Source organism: Salvelinus namaycush, chromosome 4 (assembly GCF_016432855.1).
Source record: "Salvelinus namaycush isolate Seneca chromosome 4, SaNama_1.0, whole genome shotgun sequence".
NCBI classification, from domain to species: Eukaryota; Metazoa; Chordata; class Actinopteri; order Salmoniformes; family Salmonidae; genus Salvelinus; species Salvelinus namaycush.
In genome coordinates this window covers 12,810,921-12,830,874 of record NC_052310.1, presented here as the reverse complement: position 1 = coordinate 12,830,874, position 19,954 = coordinate 12,810,921, and the positions used below count along the sequence as shown (strand labels likewise).

Genomic DNA, 19,954 nt, shown 5'->3' with positions numbered 1-19,954 from the left:
TTCCCTGCTAATCTGTTGATTGATTCAAGCTGCGCTACATCATCCATCCTTTGGGGATTTTCATGTTTAATGAGTACCATAAATTAAATCTGGAAACATTTCTTTATTAGAGGAGAAAACATCGTTGTCTCAAAATTGGTACTCCAAGCAGGAAGTGGAGACGTCATATGACTGGAGAGAGACGGCATCTGTGCAGTGGAAAGATGCCTATTTTCTGATCAAAAATCGGTCTTTGCTGTTCTTTAAATCTTAAGAGTATAAACATCACATTAAAATAACATAGCTAGATGCATAACAGCAAATTAAAATGCGTGTACTTGCCTGATATTGCTGTCATGATCTTGCTGTCATAACTAGTCAGAAGCTGTCAACTTTGTCTTGACTGTTTTTTCTCGAAGTCAGCTTTCTAACTAACAACATTAGGCATCAAAGTATAATCTCCACCCGGCACAGCCAGAAGAGGACTGGCCAACCCTCAGAGCCTGGTTCCTCTCTAAGTTTCTTCCTAAGTTCCTGCCATTCTAGGGAGTTTTTCCTAGCCACCGTGCTTCTACATCTGCAATGCTTGCTGTTTGGGGTTTTAGGCTGGGTTTCTGTATAGCCCTTTGTGGCATCGGCTGACGTAAAAAGGACTATATAATACATTTGATTGATTGATTGACCTGCATTAATACAAACACACTGCAATATTTGCAAAGGTAGAGAGAGCGAGTCGAAAACAGCAGGTCTGGGACAAGTAGCACGTCAGGGTTCCATAGCCACAGGCAGAACAGTTGAAACTGGAGCAGCAGCACGACCAGGTGGACTGGGGACAGCAAGCAGTCATAAGGCCAGGTAGTCCTGAGGCATGATCACATTTTTTGGTTCTAGTCAAAATTCTAGCAGCCGTGTTTAGCACTAATTGAAGTTTATTTAGTGCTTTATCCAGGTAGCCGGAAAGTAGAGCATTGCAGTAGTCTAATCTAGAAGTGACAAAAGCATGGATTAATCTGAATCATTTTTGGACAGAAAGTCAAATATTCTTGATATTTTTGTCAAAAGAGAGATTAGGGTCCAAAGTAACGCCGAGGTCCTTCACAGTTTTATTTGAGACGACTGTACAACCATCAAGATTAATTGTCCGATCCAACAGAAGATCTCTTTGTTTCTTGGGACCTAGAACTAGGTATCTCTGTTTTGTCCGAGTTTGAAAGTAAAACATTTGACGCCATCCACTTCCTTATGTCTGAAACACAGGCTTCCAGGGTGGGCAATTTTGGGGCTTCACCATGTTTCATCGAAATGTACAGCTGTGTGTTGTCCGCATAGCAGTGAAAGTTAACATTATGTTTCCGAATGACATCACCAAGAGGTAAAATATATAGTGAAAACAGTAGTGGTCCTAAAACGGAACTTTGAGGAACACCTACATTTACAGTTGATTTGTCAGATGACAAACCATCCACAAAGACAGATAAGATCTAAACCAGGACAGAACTTGTCTGTGTAGACCAATTTGGGTTTCCAATCTCTCCAAAAGCATGTGGTGATCGATGGTATCAAAAGCAGCACTAAGGTCTAGGAGCACGAGGACAGATGCAGAGCCTTGGTCTGACACCATTAAAAGTTAATTTACCACCTTCACGAGTGCAGTCTCAGTGCTATGATGGGGTCTAAAACCAGACTGAAGCGTTTGGTATACATTGTTTGTCTTCAGGAAGGCATTGCATTTCTGTGCAACAGCTTTTTCTAAAAATTTTGAGAGGAATGGGAGATTCGATATAGGCCCGATAGTTTTTAAAATATTTTCTGGGTCATGGTTTGGCTTTTTCAAGAGAGGCTTTGTTACTGCCACTTTTAGTGAGTTTGGTACACATCAGGTGGATAGGGAGCCGTTTATTATATTCAACATTGGAGGGCCAAGCACAGTAAGCAGCTCTTTCAGTAGTTTAGTTGGAATAGGGTCCAGTATGCAGCTTGAAGGTTTAGAGGCCAAGACTATTTTCATCAATGTGTCAAGAGATATAGTATTAAAAAACTTGATTGTCTCTCTTGATCCTAGGTCACGGCAGTGTTGTGCAGACTCAGGACAACTGAGCTTTGGAGAAATACGCAGATTTAAAGAGGAGTCCGTCATTTGCTTTCTAATGATTATGATCTTTTCATCAAAGAAGTTGAATTTATCACTGCTGAAGTGAAAGCCATCCTCTCTTTGGGATTTTTAGTTAGCTTTGCGACAGTATCAAAAATACATTTAGGATTGGCTCTATATAATAAGGTCATCACCAAAGTGCGCAGTACACAGGTGCACAACAAATAATAACCCTATTAGACGATGAAGACATGCTTGGTGATGCACATGGACAAATGGTCAGGTTGTAAATGTTACCTTCTCTTATTCCAGGATTACATCAACTGTGCTGAGATCAGGGTGGAGTTCACCTGTCGTCACTTCACTGTGGGTATTTTATTAGGATCCCCATTAGCTGTTGCAAAAGCAGCAGCTAATCTTCCTGGGGTCCACACAAAATATGAAGTAGCCTACATATCAATGCACGCACGCAAACTATCTAAGTCAAATAGGGGAGAGGCGTTGTGCCGTGAGGTGCTGCTTTATCTGTTTTTGAGACCAGGTTTGCTGTTCACTTGAGCAATATGAGGTGCAACGGAGTTCCATGCAATAATGGCTCCATATAATACTGTACGCTTGAATTTGTTCTGAATTTGGGGACTGTGAAAAGACCCCTAGTGGCATGTCTGGTGGGATACGTGTGTGTGTCAGAGCTGTGTGTAAATTGACTATGCAAACAATTTGGGATTTTCAAAACAATGTTTCTTCTAAAATGATGAAGTGATGCAGTTAGTCTCTCCTCAACTCTTACCCAAGAGAGACTGGCATGCATAGTATTTATATCAGCCCTCTGATTACAATGAAGCACAAGACATGCCGCTCTGTTCTGGGCCTGCTGCAGCTTAACAAGGTCTTTCCTTGCAGCACTGGACCACATGACTGGACAATAATCAAGATAAGACTAAACTAGAGCTTGCAGGACTTGCTTTTTGGAGTGTGGTGTCAAAAAAGCAGACCATCTCTTTATCATGGACAGACCTCTCCCCATCTTTACAACCATTGAATCTATGTTTTGACCATGACAGTTTACAATCTAAGGTAACGCCAAGTAATTTTGTCTCCTCAACTTGTTCAACAGCCACACTATTCATTACCAGATTCAGCTGAGGTCTAGACCTTAGGGAATGATTTGTACCAAATACAATGCTCTTAGTTTTAGAGATGTTCAGGACCAGATTATTACTGGCCATCCATTCCAAAACAGACTGCCAATGAAAGAGTTGTAAGCATCAGGGTCTCCAAATGATTCATGCTAGTATAATCCTTATTTCCTCTTTCTCTCAAAAACGTGAGGTCAACACTGTGCTCTCTGACATCATCAAGCACATTATGCCGGATCATGCCTTTGAGGATGCCTATGCTCAGTTCCAGTCCGTGATAAGGAAGACCCTCACCTACTTTCATGACTTCTCTATCCTCTTCTCCATGGTAAGACTTGGTTTGATATTCTCCAGTCTCACACAATCACTTGTGTTTGTCAGTGGATCGATCTAACTAGTTTCTCTATGATTCTCCCTTAGGAGCGTTTCCTTCCCTTCGTGGACATGTTCCAGAAGGACAGCGTCAGGGTGAAGGTGTGTCTCTCCATCATGGACGTCTTCATCAAGTACGTCTGGTTTAGGCAACACCTTGGTTGATGTCATGCTAAGTGGCTAATGACACCCAAGCTAAATATCTCTTCAGCTCTTTTCTATGTGAACTCAGTTTGCTTCTGTGCATGTATCCATGTGTCTATCCCGAATGTCTGTCTGTGTCTGTCCCTTCAGAGACCAACAGGAGCACACTAGAGACCCTGTTATCCTCAATGCTCTACTGCACATCTGCAAGACCATGCACGACTCTGTAAAGTAAATAGTCAACTGTGGGTGGGTGTGTTATAAAGTGACCCTACTCTCTCTGTGTCCTTTAGTGCGCTGACTCTGGAGGATGAGATAGATCTCTGGCCTTACTGATCAATGGCTTCATACGCATGGTGAGTGTCTGACTGAATACCCCTCCTCTGGGTCCGCACTACTTCTCCTCCTGCATCTCCAAGGCTGACGGACAGTGACCCCCCCTCCATGTGAGAACAGCCAAGGGGCCAACCATACCCCCTCATAAGCCCTTATCGACATCGTCTTATCTGTGTGTGTGCACATACATACATGCGACACCTAGACATGGTTGACCTTAATTAACTTGTGTGTAGTTCTGTAATTGCAATACAAACCGACTTCTTTTGACAGTTGATATCGATCTAGTTAAACGTTGTAATAATTTTCCAAAGGTTACACATAGAGCACATACTGTATATGCACTCAACTTATTGTCTTCTTTTCAGGCTGTGAACCAGCTGGCCATGGAGACAAGCCGTGTGATGAGGGGGAGCCACTCCCATAAGACTGCTGTTTTAGTCAGGGTTTGTCTCACCACAGCACTATCTACAGTACCAGTCAAAGTTTGGACACACCTGCACATTCAAGGGTTTTTCTTTATTTTTTACTATTTTCTACATTGTAGAATAATAGTGAAGACATCAAAACTATGAAAAACAATTATGGAATCATGTAGTAACCAAAAAAATGTAAAACATATTTTAGAGTTTCGATTCTTCAAAGTAGCCACCCTCTGCCTCTTGACATTCTCTCAACCAGCTTCACCTGGAATGCTTTTCCAACAGTCTTGAAGGAGTTCCCACATATGCTGAGCACTTGTTGGCTGCTTTTCCTTCACTCTGCGGTCCAACTCATCCCAAACCATCTCAATTGGGTTGAGGTCGGGTGATTATGGAGGCCAGGTCATCTGATGCAGCACTCCATCACGCTCCTTCTTGGTCAAATAGCCCTTACACAGCCTTGAGGTGTATTGGGTCATTGTCCTGTTGAAAAACAAATGATAGTCCCACTAAGTGCAAACCAGATGGTATGGCGTATTATTTTAAGGATATAGCCTACAAAGAAATACATTGTGAAGCATTTGCGAGTGAGGTCCTGAGCACTCAGGAGCATGTTTTCATCAAGGATCTCTCTGTACTTTGCTCCTTTCATCTTTGCCTCGATCCTGACTAGTCCCCCAGTCCCTGCTGCTGAAAAACATCCCCACAGCATGATGCTGCCACCACCATGCTTCACCGTAGGGATGGTGCCAGGTTTCCTTGGTTTTGCAACTGCACTTGAATAAACTTTAAAAGTTCTTGAAATGTTCCGGATTGACTGACCGTGTCTTAAAGTAATGATGGACTGTAGTTTCTTCTGTATACCACCCCTCCCTTGTTGTTGCTGTATACCACCGCTACCTTGTCACAACAACTGATTGGCTCAAATGTATTAAGTAAAGAAATTCCACGAATTAACTTAACAAGGCACACCTGTTAATTGAAATGCATTCCAGGTGACTACCTCATGAAGCTGGTTGAGAGAATGCCAAGAGTGTGCAAAGCTGTCAAGGCAAAGGGTGGCTACTTTGAACAATCTCAAATATAAAGTATATTTTGATTTGTTTAACTCTTTTTTGGTTACTACATGATTCCATGTGTTATTTCATCGTTTTGATGTCTTCACTATTATTCTACAATGTAGAAAATAGTAAAAAAAATAAGAAAAACCTTTGAATGAGTAGGTGTGTCCAAACTTTTGACTGGTACTTTATGCCATTTAGGCCAACAACAACATTTTGCAGACCCTTTTATCCAAAGCAACTTACAGTCATGGGAAGGGGGGATGCCTAGTCAGTTCTACAACTGAATGCATTCAACTGAAATGTGTCTTCCGCATTTAACCCAACCCCTCTGAATCAGAGAGGTGCGGGGGGCTGCCATAATCGACATCCATGTCTTCGGCGCCAGGGGAACAGTGGGTTAACTGCCTTGCTCAGGGGCAGAACAACATATTTTTACCTTGTCAGCTTGGGGATTCGATCCAGCAACCTTTCAGTTACTGGCCCAACGCTCTAACCAAGTACGAGTGGTACTGGGAATCCAACCCACTATCCTGATGTTGCAAGCCCATGCTCTACCAACTGAGCTACAGAGGACCATATGATATTGATTTCTCAGAGTAGACTTTAGAAATATAGAGATAAAGTGAAATGAAAGAATCATTGGAGTCAAAGTCGCTGCTTATACATGTTCTTTGTATTTTTCCATAGAACATGTTTTACTTAACTGTCCTCTCTTATCCCTTCCTGTTCTTCCTCTTTGTGCTATAGAGTGTTCGTAGACATGGTAGTCTAGCCTTCTCTCTGTTTGGCTGCCTCTTGGCTCATGGGGAGCTATGTAACAACAAACTCAACCTGTGGAATCTGAGCCACACACGCACCTCCGTGAGTAAAACACAGGCAGTTTTAGGTGCAAGAACAAAACATGGAGAGATATTCACTATCTCTACATACACAACACAGAATATGGTTTATTTCTTAGTCGCCCTCTTTTTCTTGACAGGTGAGGACACTAGAATTCATCAAGCGCCAGGCCCAGCAGCCAGACATGGTTCAACACCTCACCCTGCAGTCTAGGACCTGAGGTCATCAACTACATCCCCTGTCCCATACATCTACAGTGCCTTCAGAATGTATTCCCACCCCTTGACTTTAACATTTTGTGATACAGCCTGAATTTTAAAATTATTACATTTAGATTTTTTTTGTCACTGGCCTACACACAATACCCCATAATGTCAAAGTGGAATTGTTATTCAAAATGTTTACAAATGTATAAAAAATATAAAGCTGAAAAGTCTTGAGTCAATAAGCATTCAACCCCTTTGTTTTGTCAAAACTAAATCAGTTCAGGAGTAATGATTTGCTTAACAACTCGCATAAGTTGTATTGACTCCCTCTGTGTGTAATAAGTGTCTAACTTGATTTTTTTTAATGACTCCGTACCCCACACATACAATCATCTGTAAGGTCCCTCAGTCGAGCAGTGAATTTCAAACACAGACTCAACCACAAAGACCAGCGAGGTTTTCCAATGCCTCGCAAAGAAGGGCATCTATTGGTAGATGAGTAAAAAATAAAAAAGCAGACATTGAATATCTGTTTGAGCATGGTGAAGTTATTACACTTTTGGATGGTGTATCAATACACTAGTCACTACAACACAGTTACTGGAGAGGAACGAAACCACTCAGGTATTTCACCATGAGGCCAGTGGTGACTTTAAAACAGTTACAGAGTTTAATATCTGTGATAGGAGAGAACTGAGAATGGATCAACAACATTGTAGTTACTCCACAATACTAACTTAATTGACAGAGTGAAAAGAAGGAAGCCTGAACAGAATAAAAATATTCCAAAACATGCAGCCTGTTTGCATCAAGGCACTGAAGTAATACTGCAAAAAAATGTGGTAAAGCAAGTTAACTTTTTTGTCCTGAATACAAAGTGTAATGTTTGGGGCAAATCCAATAAAACACATTACTGAGTACCACTCTCCATATTTTCAGGTATAGTGGTGGCTGCATCATGTTATGGGCATGCTTGTAATCATTGAGGACTGGGGAGTTTTTCAGGATAAAAAATAAATGGAATGGAGCTAAGCACAGGCAAAATCCTAGAGGAACACCTGGTTCAGTCTGCTTTCCACCAGACACTGGGAGATTAATTCACCTTTCAGCAGGACAATAACCTAAAACAGAAGGCCAAATCTACACTGGAGTTGCTTACCAAGAAGACAGTGAATGTTCCTGAGTGGCCTAGTTACAGTTTTGACTTAAATCTACAAGACCTGAAAATGGTTGTTTAGCAATGATCAACAACCAATTTGACAGAGCTTTAAGAATTTAGAAAATAATGGGCAAATGTTGCACAATCCAAGTGTGGAAAGCTCTTAAGAGACTTACCCAGAAAGACTGACAGCTGTAATTGCTGCCAAAGGTGCTTCTACAAAGTATCAACTCAGGGGTGTGAATAACTATGTAAATTAGATACCTGTATTTCATTTTCAATAAATTAGCAAACATTTCTAAAAACATGTTTTCACTTTGTCATTCTGAGGTATTGTGTGTAGATGGGCGAGACAATTTTTTTTTAAATCAATTTTGAATTCAGGCTGAATAAGTCAATGGGTATGAATACTTTCTGAAGACACTGTACATCCCCTGTAGGGATTGTCTCACCTTAAAACTGCATCTGTTTAGTGCCCACTAGGTGTCAACTAGGCCCCTGGAGGACTGTACACTTACAGATTTAACATTTTCAGTATTTCATTTGGACCTAGTAAACTAGGTTGGTTGCCTCCAGCCAATAAGTTACATCAATTGATCAATTAATTGCCAGATTGATATGACATTCCCTCTTCAAGTCTAGACTGATCCTAGATATGAAAAGCTCCTTACTACACCATAAACTAACATTATAGATAACCGATTCATACAGTGCCGTTAAACTTTACTCCATTTCAAATGATTGTATACTTGTGTATTTCTACTGAACTGACGTTTCTCCATATTATTATAATAATGTCTGAACATACATGATTGAAAAAAACTAAATCGTGATATTGGGGTATTTGTTTTGGCTCCTCTGAAAGCAACCAACTCATTCAAGCCCAGCACTCTTTAAAAAGACAGGACAGAGAAGCTATCACCATTTGTGTTTATTTACTCAATTAGTGAATCATTTAAAAGGCAAACAACCCCCATTTGCATTCAAATGAAATTATCAAAAACCAAATGTTATGTTCAACATGCTGGCTTGCTTGCCAGAGCCCCAGTCTGTCTAAAAAGCCTTTGATCACACATACCCCTCAACTCCGGTAGCATTCCCTAAATATTCTGCGCATTACCGTACATACGACTCACACACCAGGAGGAATAATATATATGCAGGCCTTTAATGCTATCCAGGCAACTGATCTTGTTGAGTTAGTGCATTGAATAATGATGTAACCAATGGTATTAACTTATTTTTTTAAGCTGAGATATTTGTAGTGATCCTTTGTGGCTCAGTTGGTAGAGCAACACGCTAGAAAAGCCAGCGTAGTGGGTTCTACTGCTGGGATCACCCTTACGTAAAATGTACGCACGCATGACTAAGTAGATTTGGATAAAAATGTCTGCAAAATGACATGTTAAAGTAGTAACACTTATGGACATCATGGCTATTATCAAAGATGTAACTTTATAATAACAATACCTGAAGGATGTGTCTGTTAGCTTGGAAGAGTCACGTGAGAATATTTATAGCAGTTATAATTCCAAAATAGATAAGAACCCCTAAGACCTTTCACCACTCTTCTTAAACATGAATTCAAGAAATTCCCAAAACACATACAGTAAGTTAGCAGTGGAAAATGTCAAAGAACTGGCTTAAACAACCACTGTATACTCTCTCTATACACGTAAAAGGAGTCTTCATGTTGGATACTGGGGTATATTTAAACCAAACCCTGTGAGATTAATAATTAAGCTTCTGGATATCGACAATATAATTCCACAATAGGCTGGGATTTTTTTTGTTTTTATCTTAGTATTTTTAAATCTTCTTAGTTTTTTCTGGTCTCAGTCAAACATCTGGACCGACAAAATAGCGCAGTCACCAACTCAATCTGACAATGTATCGGGGGGTGGCAATGTATTAGAAGACTTCAACGTAACGGATTCACATTCACATGAGCATGCCAAACACATTTAACACACACCCACCCAGGTATATGACCTGAGCATACCCATTTACCAGTGGCGGTTGCTGAGGGTAGGATGACTCCTAATGATGGCTGGAACAGCACTAATGGAATGGCAAACACATAGAAACCATGTGTTTGATACCATTCCACTCGAGCCATTACCATGAGGTGCCATCTACCCGTCTACTTAAACACACGTAATCTTCCATATGGATTATGAGTAGTGGTCAAGTCCGGCTTTAGCTTTCAGCCAGGTGTACGATGCCTGACAGGTACGTCTCTCTACACCATGCAGCTACCACATTACAAGTTGTTTATAGTAATTATTTAATACAAATTACTACCTGCACCTGTGGAAGATGCATGGTATGAGGAGAAAATGCAGCACTCCCTAGAATGAAAAGGGTTTCTTTGTTGTTGTTGTATCCCAGGCTGACGTGTTATTTAACGAGTTGAACTATGACTGAAATGAATACGCAGCCATTGTTGAATCTTTTCTGTCCCTGTGGATGAGAGAAAATAAGTCCAGGGAAGGAAGGATTGCAGTTGCTCTCTTATCCTTTTTAAAGAAACAAACCTACACAGAAAATTGTCCAAAACTAAGAAACAAAAACTACAAAAAAAATACAATTATAACATAACTCAAACGAAAGGAATTTGCATTTTGGCGCAGTCCAGGCAGTGCTGAGGGGGATAGTTTGGCCTGCTCTTTGTTCAGGTTCTTGTTGGATGTGGAGGGGGGGTCAGCCTTGCACTACCCTGTGCTCTCAGTCCAGCTCGATGGGGCTGCCGTGCTCCTGTGCTTCCTCTCCCTCCTCATCCTCACCTGAGCCCATCAGGCTGTTCAACAGGTTTCCTGACAGATACAGAACACACTTGAATGAAACACAAACATACCGTTTCACCAACGCAGCTTTCAATGGTGATCAGAATGAGTTTGCAAAAATACTGCTTAGTTCATGCCTGGTATTTAAGAGATGACAGTCACAAGCACTTACCTAGCAATCCACCATATGATGAAGACTGTTTGGGTGGCACCCCGAAGAAAAGCTGTCCTATCCTGTCGAGATACTGATGCAGCAGGCAGTCAATGTAACAGGAGAAGGGGGGGAAAATCATTAGACACCATGCCGAGTTACAATGCTACATGAGGAACACTCATTAAAGGGTCAAGCTCACCTCATTATACATAGGGTCCCTCTTCAGGGAAGGCTGATACTGCTCACATAGCACCGTGAACACGGTTAATTTTCCTCTGCAGAGGAGAACACAAAAAGTTGAGGCACATTTATGAGAACCTGGAAAAACAATGTGTTTTATTCCCTGAAGGTTTTGGTAGTTGGATAAATAAGGCCTTACCCATCCACTGCCAGCAAGAGAAACCAGATAAAGTTGAGCAAGGGCTGCACAAAGGGAGGATCCTTCTCTATTGAGGGGTGTTTCTGTGTATATGTGCTGAAAACTACAGACGCACTGTTTTTGTTCTTTAAACAGAGGAACCTGAGCAGGAAGAGGGAGGGGCAGAGGTGAACAAGCGATTAAACAGCAGAACAAGCAGCTTTTGTTGACAGATTGAAAACGGATCAGGGTGCAGGGAGACAGAGACTTACTGCAGGACGGCCTGTGCCACAAACATGTCCACCTCGCTGCGAAACCCCCGCTGCGCCGAGTACTCCACCAGCATCTGGGCACATCCCTCTCCATCAGAGGAGTGCAAGAAGTGGTAGCGAGACTCACTGTAGTTTTGCTCTAAACAGATATAATTATATCATATTCAACCTCTGTTCAGGGAAACATGAAAATGATATCCTTGCAGTTTAATGTTCAGAGTTTTCTACTGAATACCTTTCCACAAGGTGACTGCTAGGAGCTGATGCAGTTTGGGGGCGCCCAGCTTCCCCGAGCCACCTGTGGACCACTTGAGTGCACGGGACACAAATGCTACTCTCTCTGGGGAGTTGGGGTCCATCAAACTAAACAGCTTAGCCAGGTGCTCTGAAATTACAACCCAGAGGAGCTTAACACAGCGACTACGGCACACTGACACTAACTGTGTTTATACTGTTTAACTACAATTCATTATATACACACACACGTTAGCTCACCTAAGTCTTCGTCCTCCACCTTTGCCTCAGATTTCTCCAAAGACTCTAGCACCAACATTGACAGGTCTGCAGCACTGTTAAGCTGTGAATGACAAAAACCTGTAATTTGCCACAGAACTCCCAACTGTTCAGCTGTGGATAATTAAAATTGCTATAGCCAATGTCACAAAAATGGCAGAAATGCAACAAATGCCCCAGCGTCATGACTTCTTATACCTGGTTGTAGCTGAAGAAGAGCTGGGCGCCATTGTACATCAACTCCCTGGCATCGGTGTGCTTTGCCTGTGAAATATACCTGTGTCAAACAGAGATGGCAAATGTCATGTCACTGACAAACTGAATTCAAACCAGGCTAAGCAAGTGACAGTATCAATCAAATGCATTTATAAAGCCCTTTTTACATCAGCCGAGTGACAGTATGGATGTTAGTGTGGTAGTCCCCCTGCCTAATAACGAGGGCTGAAAAGTAATACTCAGTCACTGGACCAACATTTCTCAATACACGACAGTAAATCACAGTTAACTGTCAGTTACTAGGCACACACAGTTCTCATGTGAAGTTAGGCTACCTGTCATGACAGTCAAAAACATTGAAGTACAACAGTAAGTGAATGAATTACACCCAATGACTGATGACACCATCGCTATTAAAATAGTGATGGAAGGTTAGGAACCATGGGCAATACCAACACCCATAGCTAAATTGATTGTGCATGTGTAGCAAAGACGACTAGCTAGCTAACGTTAGCTGGTTAGGACATGTAAGTTAGCTAAAACAAACTAGCTTGCTCACGTTGGCTAACTACACACACTCTAGCTAGCGAGATAGCCAGCTAGCGTTAGCTACTACTTGTATCTGACATGATTGTTACTGGGCTGGAGATGACAGTCTGATTATCAGTGTGTCAGGTCAGTGAACTGTATCTTTACTAAACAAAAACGTACACTTATTGGTAACTAGTTAGAAAAACGAGATGAACTGGCTAGCTAGCTAGCGTATATTGCGACAATAGCTAGGCTAGCTCGCATGCTGTGTCCCATTTTGTGACTTGGAGTGATTGACGCAAAAAACTGTCCAAACAAAAAGAAGGACTGACCCTAGTGGGTGGGGCAGTACCTTGAATATACCAATCATACACTAAAATGTAGGCAGCAAGGTTAACAAGCAGAACGGTCTGGAAAGGGGAGGCCCAAAAGCGAACTAATAATCTCACCGGGCTAACGAAAATTGAAATTTCTTACCTAAAAAATAAGGTTCTGTACATCTGGTGAGCCTCATAGTAATCTCCCTTTTCAACACTGGCTCGCAGTTTCCCTTCAACCCGCTGCGTTCCTCCACGATTTCTTGCATTGGAGCACTTCAGAGCCTCCTGCTCCGACATCATTATTGTTTGTTCCCAGCAACTCGGCCCAACAACCAAACGTTGACACTGACAGTGCAGAAAGCGGGTACAAAAAAAATACCTAGCATTGACCCATTTTACTTGCCGTAGTTAGCTATGGCACAGACAGAATGGGCAACACAGACACGCCACAAAGGCTATAAAGCTGAAGCATCCGTTCAGAACGTTTTCTCACCACCAAATATGGTAGAGAGAGGAAGTCCAGTGGCAGGTCGTGGGAGAGGATGGAACTGGGTGAAACTGTGTCGACATTCTGCAAATTTTCTCATCGATGAAACATCTGATCTCAATACATTTTCTGTTCCCAAAACTAAAATCTGTTACGAACACAATGCATTAAGTTTTATAGACTTGACGCTTTGCCAAAGTCTTAAAAAATAGCGTTGTTTAGAAGGAGTCCAAGGTTTGTGCACATGCGCATTTAACAGAGGAGGCGTTCCCTGAAGGAAATCTATAAATACTGTATCTTTGGCTATGACCTTGTGTTGTTTACATCCAAGTCAGGTACTAGCAAATACAGTCTGGGGCGTTAGTGACAAGAGTCCCTGCTAAAGTTAGGCCACTTTCATTTCACTAATTTTGCGTTTACACATTTTCACCGTTTTATTACAGTTACCTTTTTTATGTGATCAAATGTTGTTGTTTTTTCATCTACGGTCACAATGAGATAGGGTGCCGGCCAGCCTGCCAGCTTAGTTGAGTCTGCCACTAGTACAGTCAGTGCAGTCAGCTCAACTTTTTATTGAGACAGTGTCTGTGCCTCGGTCTAGGTCGGACAAAACTTAACATGGCAGTGTTGGCCTTAGCAATCTCACTGGATAAAATACCTCCTCCGTTCCTGTCGTTATTGAAAGAGATTGTGATCAGTGGAGATTTTAGCATGTAAATCTTGGTGGGGCAAACAAACAAAAAAATGTTTAGATGCCAGCAAAGCCACTACACAACACAACACTAAACAATACATGAATTGCACTGTAACGGTTTCAAACGGTGCCCACAAACTGTTAGGGCCTACATAAAACTGTCCCAACAGCGGAGCTTTCTTTTCAGCACCATGGATTGAATCCTTACCACTGCTACACCTGGTTATCAGTGGAGCCTTGTCTGGCACCAAAACAGTTCATTCAGCCTCATTTACTGCCTTAAAAAAACGAAACATAGCTGATATGGCTGACTTGCTTAAACAAATGTGGTTTCTACTGACAATTAGGATGTACAAACTATGGCATAAGGGGACAACGAGCAGATTAGAGGCAATCCGTAATTTCGATTAAGACATAATGAGCGAGCTAGGACGGACATAGTCAATATAACTATTTGTTCAGCACTTTTGAAATGTACAGCAACAGAATTCAGAACATGGGCTGTTCTTACAGTATTCTCCCTGTACACCAAGTCAGAACCGTAGGATAAATAAAGGGGGCATATAAGCAGACAATGAAAACTCTTACAATATTCGATGATTACATTTCTCTAAAACAGGCTATAGGGAGAAAGGGACCAAATTATTAGGGTGAGGCACATAGGCTGCTAACAGCTTACTACACAACATACACTTACTATTACTTTCTTAGCTACAGTATACATATCTCCCTGGCATATTACATCATTTATGCAGCAGCATACAATACATTTTTGGACTCACCTTGTTGTGCCTTGCTCACTTGAACAGGAAGGTTGTGCGGCTGTCCTTCTGGCCAAATTTTGTCATCAAGGTCTGGCATTCTCTGGATTTATGGTGCTTTCAAGACAACTGGGGGGGAAAACAAGGTTGAATCATGACATCAGTGATCTTCAGGTCAGAGCTCTAGAAAGAGGCCTGAGTTCCCGACTTGGAATTCTGAGTTGGATGACCGTTCAAAACGTATTTTCCCAGTCTGAGCTCTTCTTTTCTGAGTTCCCAGGTGTCTTGAACTCCCTGAAGTCTGAGATTTCCCAGTTCCAAATTTCCAGTTGTTTTGAACCCGACAGAAATCATGCTGGATTGACAGCTTGAATGTTTATCCTTTTAAGCTTGGAAAAGAGACCCTTTTACACCCAGACTTGGACCACATCCCACTCCACTGAATAGCACACTAGTGATTGGCTTTAGTAACGCTTGCAGTTAACCGCCACTGATTCCTTCCAAACCACTCATTGTTGAACTTGTCCAATGGCCGATGAGCACGGATACATTTTATCTATACTTTCTCTTCATATGACAAGGATTGAAAAGGATTTGCCAGTAGATTGTCGACGTGATTCATGATGATGACTGCTTGTCTAGCTTGCTAGATAAGATTTTGAAAGTATGATGTTGACCAGATCATTCCATCAAAGCTTTTTTTTTATACCCCTTTTTCATGGTATCCAATTGGTAGTTACAGTCTTGTCTCATTGCTGCAACTCCCGTACGTACTCTGGAGAGGCGAAGGTCGAGAGCCGGGCGTCCCCCGAAACACAACCCAACCAAGCCGAACTGCTTATTGACACAATGTCCACTTAAACCGGAAGCCAGCCGCACCAATGTGTCGGAGGAAACACTGTACAACTGGCAACTGTGTCTGCGTGCACTGCGCACGGCCCGCCACAGGAGTCGCTAGTACGCGATAGGACAAGGAAATCCCTGCCGGCCAAACCCTCCCCTAACCCGGACGATGCTGGGCAAATTGTGCGCCACCCCATCGGTCTCCCAGTCGCGACCGGCTGCAACAGAGCCTGGACTCGAACCCAGAATCTCTAGTGGCACAGCTAGCACTGCGATGCAGTGCCTTAGACCACTGCCCCACTCGGGAGGCCTCAGTCCATCAAAGCTACGGTAGATATAATGTGATTTGACATCATTTTATCTGTGGCCAATGACCTTGAGCCTTCTTGGATGGGCACTTATAATGTAACTCTATGGCAGCACTCAAGGGGCTTCAATTTTCGAGCTCTCTCCATAGATTTTGCGGTGACGTAGTGTCCCCATGAGTGGCAAAACACTGAGCCAATCACTACGCAACTAGAGAACATTACCAACCACTACGCTCCGTATTTTCCACTGGCTGCCCCACCACCACAGAAAGCACTGAGCTAGGATGAAACACCTGCATTTTGGAGCTGCCTTACTCAAGAAAGTAAAAAAGAGACCATGTTTGTATGAAGCTTTTTTAAATTGTTTGCAAACTGATATGGGACAAGTATTAATGCCAAAATAACATGCAAAACAGGCAATAAAATATCTCTATATATTTGCTTTTTTGCTAAACAGGTGGGGCTTGCCATGAATGACGGGTCGCCACTGATTGTGATAATATCTCACATCTCAAAATAGGACTATGTAATGCTAGATCCCTTACTTCCAAGGCAGTCATAGTCAATGAACTAATCACTGATCATTACCTTGATGTGACCTTAATGTGATTGGCCTGACTGAAACATGGCTCAAGTCTGCGATTACTCACCTCAGATTAAACAAAGAGTTTTTCTTCAATGAGTCGGACGGGAGGGATACCCTACAGATACCCGACCAGGCCCAGATCCCCGTCATTCGCTGAAGAAGGAAACAGAGATTTTGCCTTGTGAGGATCAGGTGACGATCATGGCGACGAGTAACTAATCAGCCTTTGCCTTCCGTCCCGTTCAATCGCTGGAAAATAAATGGGACGAACTGTAAGCACGTATATCCTACCAACGGGACATTAAAAACTGTAATATCTTGTGTTTAACCGAGTCGTGGCTGAACAACGACATTAAGAACATACAGCTGGCGGGTTATTAACTATATCGGCAGGATAGAACAGCAGCCTCTGGTAAGACACGGGGCGGGGGCCTATGCATATACGTAAACTACAGCTGGTACACAATATCTAAGGAAGTCTCGAGGTTAAGTGTCTCATGATAAGCTGTAGACCACACTATCTACCTAGAGAGTTTTCATCTGTATTTTTGGTAGCTGTCTACATACCACCACAGACCGATCCTGGCACTAAAACCGCACTCAATGAGCTGTATACCGCCATAAGCAAACAGGAAAACGCTCATCCAGAGGCGGCTCTCCTAGTGGCCGGGGACTTTAATGCAGGGAAACTTAAATCAGTTTTACCTAATTTCTATCAGCATGATAAATGTGCAACCAGAGGGAAAAAAATTCTAGACAACTTTACTCCACACATAGAGACACGTACAAAGCTCTCCCTCGCCATCCATTTGGCAAATCTGACCATAATTCTATCCTCCTGATTCCTGCTTACAAGCAAAAATTAAAGCAGGAAGCACCAGTGACTCGGTCTATTAAAAAGTGGTCAGATGAAGCAGATGCTAAACTACAGGGGGAAAAAGCACAGACTGGAATATGTTCAGGGACTCTTCCGATGGCATTGAGAAGTACACCACATCAGTCACTGGCTTTATCAATAAGTGCATCAAGGACGTCCGTCCTCATGGATTACAGGCAACATCCGCACTGAGATAAAGGGTAGAGCTGCCGCTTTCAAGGAGTGGGACTCTAACCCGGAAGCTTATAAGATATCCCGCTATGCCCTCTGACGAACCATCAAACAGGCAAAGCTTCAATACAGGACTAAGATTGAATCCTACTACACCGGCTACGACGCTCGGATGTGACAGGGTTTGCAAACTATTACAGACTACAAAGGGAAGCATAGCCGAGAGCTGCCCAGTGACACGAGCCTACCAGACGAGCGAAATAACTTCTATGCTCGCTTTGAGGCAAGTTACACTGAAACATGCATGAGAGCATCAGCTGTTCCGGACGACTGTGTGATTACGCCATCCGCATCCGATGTGAGTAAGACCTTTAAACAGGTCAACATTCACAAGGCCACAGAGCCAGACGGATTACCAGGATGTGTACTCTGAGCATGCGCTGACCAACTGGTAAGTGTCGTCACTGACATTTTCAACCTCTCCCTGTCTGACTCTGTAATACCAACATGTTTCAAGCAGACCACCATAGTCCCTGTGCCCAAAACACTAAGGTAACCTGCCTAAATGACTACCGACCCGTAGCACTTACGTCTGTAGCCATGAAATGCTTTGAAAGGCTGATCATGGCTCACATCAACACCATTATCCCAGAAACCCTAGACCCACTCCAATTTGCATACCGCACCAACAGATAGACAGATGATGCAATCTCTATTGCACTCCACACTGCCCTTTCACACCTGGAAAAAGGGAACACCTATGTGAGAATGCTATTAATTTACTGCAGTGCAGCGTTCAACACCATAGTGCCCTCAAAGCTCATCGTTAAGCTAAGGCCCTGGGACTAAACACCTCCTTCTGCAACTGGATCCTGGACTTCCTGACGGGCCACCCCCAGGTGGTAAGGGTAGGTAACAACACATCTGCCACGCTGATCCTCAACACAGGGGCCCCTCAGGGGTGCGTGCTCAATCCCCTCCTGTACTCCCTGTTCACTCATGACTGTACGGCCAGGCACGACTCCAACACCATCATCAAGTTTGCTGATGACACAACAGTGGTAGGCCTGACCACAAACAACGATGAGACAGCCTATAGGGAGAGAGGTCAGCGACCTGACTGTGTGGTGCAAGGACAGCAACCTCTCCCTCAACGTGATCAAGATAAAGGAGATGATTGTGGACTACAGGAAGAGGAGGACCGAACACACCCCCATTCTCATCGACGGGGCTGTAGTGGAGCAGGTTGAGAGCTTCAAGTTCCTTGGCGTCCACATCACCAACAAACTAACATGGTCCAAGCACACCAAGACAGTTCTGAAGAGGGCACAACAAAACCTATTCCCTCTCAGGAGACTGAAAAGATTTGGCATGGGTCCTCAGATCCTCAAAAGGTTTTACAGCTGTACCATCGAGAGCATCCTGACTGGTTGCATTACTGCCTGGTATGGCAACTGCTCGGCCTCCGACCGCAAGGCACTACAGAGGGTAGTGCGTACGGTCCAGTACATCACCGGGCCAAACTTCCTGCCATCCATGACCTCTATACAAGGCGGTGTCAGAGGAAGGCCCTAAGAATTGGCAAAGACTCCAGCCACCCTAGACATAGACTGTTCTCTCTGCTACCGCACGGCAAGCGGTATCGGAGCGCCAAGTCTAGGTCCAAGAGGCTTCTAAACTGCTTCTACCCCCAAGCCATAAGGCTCCTGAACAGCTAATCAAATGGCTACCCAGACTATTTGCCCCCCCCCCCCCCTCTACTCTGCTGCTACTCTCTGTTATTATCTATACATAGTCATCACTTTAATAACTCTACCTACATGTACATATTACCTCAATTATCTCGACACCGGTGCCCCCGCACATTGACTCTGTACCGGTGCCCCCTGTATATAGCTCCGCTATTGTTATTTACAGCTGCTCTTTAATTATTTGCTATTCTTATCTCATACTTTTTGGGGGGGTATTTTCTTAAAACTGCATTGTTGGTTAAGGGCTTGTAAGTAAGCATTTCACCCTAAGGTGCTGTTGTATTCAGCGCATGTGACAATTAAAATTTGATTTGATTTGAATTTACTGTGTTAAATGAGGACTCTCCTCCTGGTTACACTAGTGACCATATCCCCCTGCACATCCCATAAAGGCGAAGGTGTTGCTAAAATGTATGACCTCAAATTTGAATTTACGGGAAAAACATGACTGCGTTTTCGCCTTTTAAGCTTCTAGTCATGAAATCTATGCAGCCTACTCAATCACTTCCAACATGTCTCCAAACCTACACATTGCCATAGTCACACCCTGGATCTAGTTTTGTCCCGTGGAAT

The 19,954-nt window shown here is 43.0% G+C and overlaps 1 protein-coding gene across 2 annotated transcripts; it reads right to left on the bottom strand.

The window, feature by feature from the left end:
- Positions 1–8,669: 8,669 nt before the first annotated feature.
- LOC120046167 (Golgi to ER traffic protein 4 homolog) lies at positions 8,670–13,414 on the bottom strand. 2 transcript variants are annotated; one of them, XM_038991182.1, is made up of 9 exons: positions 13,061–13,413; positions 12,035–12,113; positions 11,819–11,900; positions 11,559–11,708; positions 11,324–11,462; positions 11,073–11,213; positions 10,893–10,968; positions 10,712–10,784; positions 8,670–10,569 (listed from the first exon to the last, which is right to left on the bottom strand). In XM_038991182.1, exons 1-9 carry the CDS (start codon positions 13,201–13,203, stop codon positions 10,481–10,483), a joined length of 972 nt encoding a protein of 323 aa, XP_038847110.1. In that variant the 5' UTR covers positions 13,204–13,413; the 3' UTR covers positions 8,670–10,480. The 2 variants fall into 2 exon arrangements, with proteins under 2 accessions (XP_038847110.1, XP_038847111.1); XM_038991183.1 differs by lacking the exon at positions 11,559–11,708 and having other exon boundaries at positions 13,061–13,414.
- Positions 13,415–19,954: the final 6,540 nt, after the last annotated feature.

What these genes read in the sequence shown, in the direction of transcription:
- LOC120046167 (XM_038991182.1), bottom strand. Translation starts at nt 13,203, where the DNA reads ATGATGTCGGAGCAGGAGGCTCTGAAGTGCTCCAATGCAAGAAATCGT. An exon ending in TACAGAACCTTATTTTTTAG is followed by an intron (nt 12,114 to 13,060) that starts GTAAGAAATTTC and finishes TGTTTGACACAG; the next exon opens with GTATATTTCACAGGCAAAGC. An exon ending in GGTGGAGGACGAAGACTTAG is followed by an intron (nt 11,709 to 11,818) that starts GTGAGCTAACGT and finishes TTGTAATTTCAG; the next exon opens with AGCACCTGGCTAAGCTGTTT.